General features: G+C 68.7%; 1 protein-coding gene across 1 annotated transcript in view; it reads right to left on the bottom strand.

Annotated features, from left to right (window-relative positions):
- NBEAL2 (neurobeachin like 2) overlaps window positions 1-3,776 on the bottom strand; it is a 20,536-nt gene that overhangs the window by 8,713 nt on the left and 8,047 nt on the right. The window contains 12 exon segments of the mRNA XM_015568258.1: window positions 41-429; window positions 432-498; window positions 650-735; window positions 907-1,066; window positions 1,186-1,341; window positions 1,437-1,590; window positions 1,753-1,855; window positions 2,057-2,216; window positions 2,569-2,702; window positions 2,807-2,981; window positions 3,327-3,419; window positions 3,518-3,600. Coding sequence (XP_015423744.1) covers window positions 41-429; window positions 432-498; window positions 650-735; window positions 907-1,066; window positions 1,186-1,341; window positions 1,437-1,590; window positions 1,753-1,855; window positions 2,057-2,216; window positions 2,569-2,702; window positions 2,807-2,981; window positions 3,327-3,419; window positions 3,518-3,600 — 1,760 coding nt within the window.

Raw genomic sequence — 3,776 nt, 5'->3', positions numbered from 1 at the left:
CCCCGCCAGTGCCATGCAGTGGCAGGGGGGGCCTGCCCACCTGAGGGTTGCTGGTATTAGAGGTGTCGTCCCCACTGGCGGTGGGCTCGGGGAGGCTGCCGTCCCCCAGCACGTTGGAGAGGCTGGAGCTGTGGCGGCCCTGGGCAGCGGGGAAGGGCCGGGGCCCATCCAGCGGGGAGGGTGTACCCGGCTGGCTGGCGGGAGTAAGGGTCCCGCTGCCACCACCTGCGATGTTGCCCGAGTCCACACTGGACCGTTCCAGGCCCAGGTCCAAGGGTGTGCAGAACGGGGAGAGAGCGTGGTAAAAGGCATCGGGGTCTGGGCAGGGGGCCTCCGAGGGCAGGAAGACGTCCGAAGGTTCAGGGGACTCGGTGAGTGGCTTGGGTGAGGCTGGCTCTGGGGAGGCGGGCAGCTCCGAGGGGAATGGACGTCCTGCCAGCCAGCCTGCCGGGCCAGCAGCCGCACGATGTCGGGCTGCCCGTAGAAGAGGTGGAAGAGCTGCGGGCCAAGGCACCAAGCGTGAGGGGCTCGCCCGAGATCTGCCCCCGGCCCGGCCTGGAGCCTTTCTGGGGAGACCCCAGGGCCCCTCACTGCCGCAGACAAAGTGAGCTCTCGGGGTGGCCCCCCCAAGCTTTGCCGCCGCACTCACCTTGCGACAGATGTCCAGGCGGACACCGAGGTCAGCCTGGAGGGACAGCTGCACCACGGCCATCAGGTCTGAGAGGCTCAGGCAGTCTGGGAAGAGGGCAAGAGGGCCTGAGAGCTGGAGCCGGACCCTCCCCCTACTCCTCCCCTGCTGGCTCAGCCCCGGCCCCTCCACCAGCACCTGCCTCTTCCCACCTGCCCGGTCCCTGGAGCCCTGTCACCCCTCCACCTGGCCTGCCCTCCGAGCCCAGCAGGTGGTACCTGTGCCCAGGAACAGCTTGTAGAGGCCCCGGCAGAGCTGGAGGGAGACCGCCCCTTCTGGCAGGCAGGCGATGAGCCCCTGGAGGCCACCCTCTTGGAGCCAAAGCCGCTGGCGGCTGTGCTCAGGCAGGTGCTCCATCTGCTGCAGTCTGTGCAGGACCTGGGCGGACGGCACCCCCGGGAGGAAGTCACCGCGGAGGCAAAGCCACATGCAGCGCCCTGGGCCTCGGGCAGTGGCCACAGCAGGAGGGACACCAGGGGCGGGTGGGCTGGGCGTACCTTGCAGATGCTCCTGGGCAGCTGGGGCAGTGACCACAGTCGCACCAGCAGTGCCAGCAGCACCTCCAGGTTTCCCGGCTCCAGCAGGAAGCCAGCCACGAGCTCCTGGGCAGAGGAGCCCAGCAGGATCAGCAGCAGGTTCAGGGCGCCCAGCACCTGGGGGACACACAGGCTCACACTGGGCTGGGCCTCCCCACGTGGCCCACACCCCGGCCTCGCCCAAGCCGCCCTGTCACCGGCCTCCAGCCTACCTGGCCGGCATCACCCGCAGCTGCCAGGAAGCTCAGCACCACCTGCAGGTCTTCGGCCAGGGAGCTGGGCGCCAGGAGCTCCCGAACCAGCTCCAGCAGTGCCGTCCGCACCATGCGCAGCTCGTCGGCCGCCAGGGGGCACTCCCGCTGTGAGCTGCACAGGTCGGTGCCCCACACCCAGGGCCAGGGGAACGCAAGGGGCAGAGGAGAGAGAACAGGGAGGGTGGCAGTGAGCTGGGGAGACTGGACCGCCCAGCCCCAAGGCCAGAGGCGGCGGGGGGGCAGCCCCTGGTGACCTGCCCCTCACCAGCCTCACCTGTAGTGGGCGCGCAGGGCATCGAGGATGAACTGGACCCCGTACTTCTTCTGCAGCTTCGGTCTGTGCTTGCGGATGACGCTGGCCATGTACTGGATGTGGCCTGAGCGGGCAGCACAGAGGACTCAGGCCGCCAGGCTGAGCGGGCCCTCTCCCATCCTCCTACCCGACACCCCCAGCGAGGGTCCCGTTCCCCTCAGACACCCCAGGGCAACCATGTCCCTTCAGAGCAGGGGCGGAGCTTCTCGGACTCTCCACTGTCGCCTGGCCTGGCGGCGTCCCTCCACCCAAGGCTCGCACCTACCGAGGCACACAGCGAAGTCGCCAAGGGCCCAGAGGTGGAAGTTGAAGAGCAAGTGGTGGTACAGCGGGTACAGGAGGGGCCCACTGCCCTCAGCGGCCACCTGCTCCATCAGCAGCTGGGCAGACTTGAGCACGTTCATGTCCATGGCCCAGCTGGGCACCTGGAGTGCAGGAGGTGGAGTGAGATGCCCGGCCCTGCCCGCCGCCCGGCCAGCCTCCCAGAGAGGAAGGGAGAGGGAGAGAAACATCCGTGATGAGAGAGAATCACGGATCGGCTGCCTCCTGCACGCCCCACAATGGGGATCCAGCCTGCAACCCGGGCCTGTGCCCCGACCGGGAATCGAACCGTGACCTCCTGGTTCCTAGGTCAACGCTCAATCACTGAGCTTGCCGGCCGGGCCTGCCCCGCCTTTCAAGGCCCCTTCGAATGCCACCTCTCCCAGGAGGCTCTGCCTGCCTAACGGCTTCTTGGTCCCCCACCAGACAGGCAGCCCCTCGCCGGCCCAGGCCCACCTTGCGCAGGAGCGCCCCCAGGATGGCAGGGCCCTGGCACTGCACCAGGCTCTCCTGGTTCACAGGGTGGCCCTGCAGGAGGTTCCGCAGCATCAGCAGAAAGGCCGCCACCGCGTTCCTCTCCATCCGCTCCTCTGTGGCCGCCAGGAGGGGACAGATGTGTGTCAGGGCCGGCCGTGGCCACAGCCCCCACGGCACCAACCTCCCCTTCCTCAGCCCGGGCACCCGGGACACTTACCTGGGGACTTGCCTAGAGGAAGGGGCAGACCCTGGGTGTTGTGGCTAGAGGTCAGCTCGGGCCCCACCAGGTCATGCGTCTCGGCTGGACCTGCCTCGGCCTCTTGGGGCTGGGCAGCCACTCGCTCCAGGAGGGGCAGCAGGGCACCCATGCCCCCCACACAGGTCACCACGTCCTGGGGGGCGGGGCGGCTGTGAGAGGCAGCTCCCAGCCCTTCCCTGGCCAGGCCACCCCATCATGCCTGGTCTGGGTGCTTGGGCCAGGGAAGATTTGCTCTTGAACCCAGGTCTCCTAAAGGCCTCCCAGGGCACCGTGCCTCTCCCCAGCCCACCCTGTACGCACACGTGCCCACACTCACGGTCCCTGGAGCCCTGTCACCCCTCCACCTGGCCTGGTGCCGCACCGCCCGCGTGTACACACACCTCACCTTCCAGGGCACCGTGCCTCTCCCCAGCCCACCCTGTACGCACACGTGCCCACGCTCACGCTTTCTGCACGCACCGCCCGCGTGTGCACACACCTTCACGTCCCAGGTCTCTACCCTGTGGCCCGTCAGGCGGCCGTCCAGCCCGTGCCCAGGGGACAGGTCCAGGCAGATGTTGTTCTTACAGGCCTGTGGGCAGGACAAGCGGGCAGCCAGAGTCAGGTGGAGGGGGCGGCAGACAGTGGGGTGCTGGGGGAGGTAACGGGGTGAGCCCCCCCCCCCAGTACCTGAGGTGAGTAATGGAGGAGCAGCTTGGTGCTGAGTTCATGCAGGTCGCCCTCGGGCTTGAAGGGTGCTGTCTCGTTGGGCCCTGCGGGTCAGCGGGGCCTTCAGACCCGGCTGCCCCTCTGGCCAAGCCCCATCCAGAGCCCCGACCAGAGGACGTCCAGGGACACCTTCTCCCCGGAGACCCCCACTTTCCAGCCTGGGCACTTTAAGACTCCAACCACCCGGTCTGGGGACCCTGGGGGGGCGGGGGCGGGGGCC

This window comes from Myotis davidii, unplaced genomic scaffold, assembly GCF_000327345.1.
Source record: "Myotis davidii unplaced genomic scaffold, ASM32734v1 scaffold663, whole genome shotgun sequence".
In the NCBI taxonomy this organism is placed as follows: domain Eukaryota; kingdom Metazoa; phylum Chordata; class Mammalia; order Chiroptera; family Vespertilionidae; genus Myotis; species Myotis davidii.
Note: the sequence above shows the minus strand (reverse complement) of the source record. Positions and strands in the feature narration are given on the sequence as shown.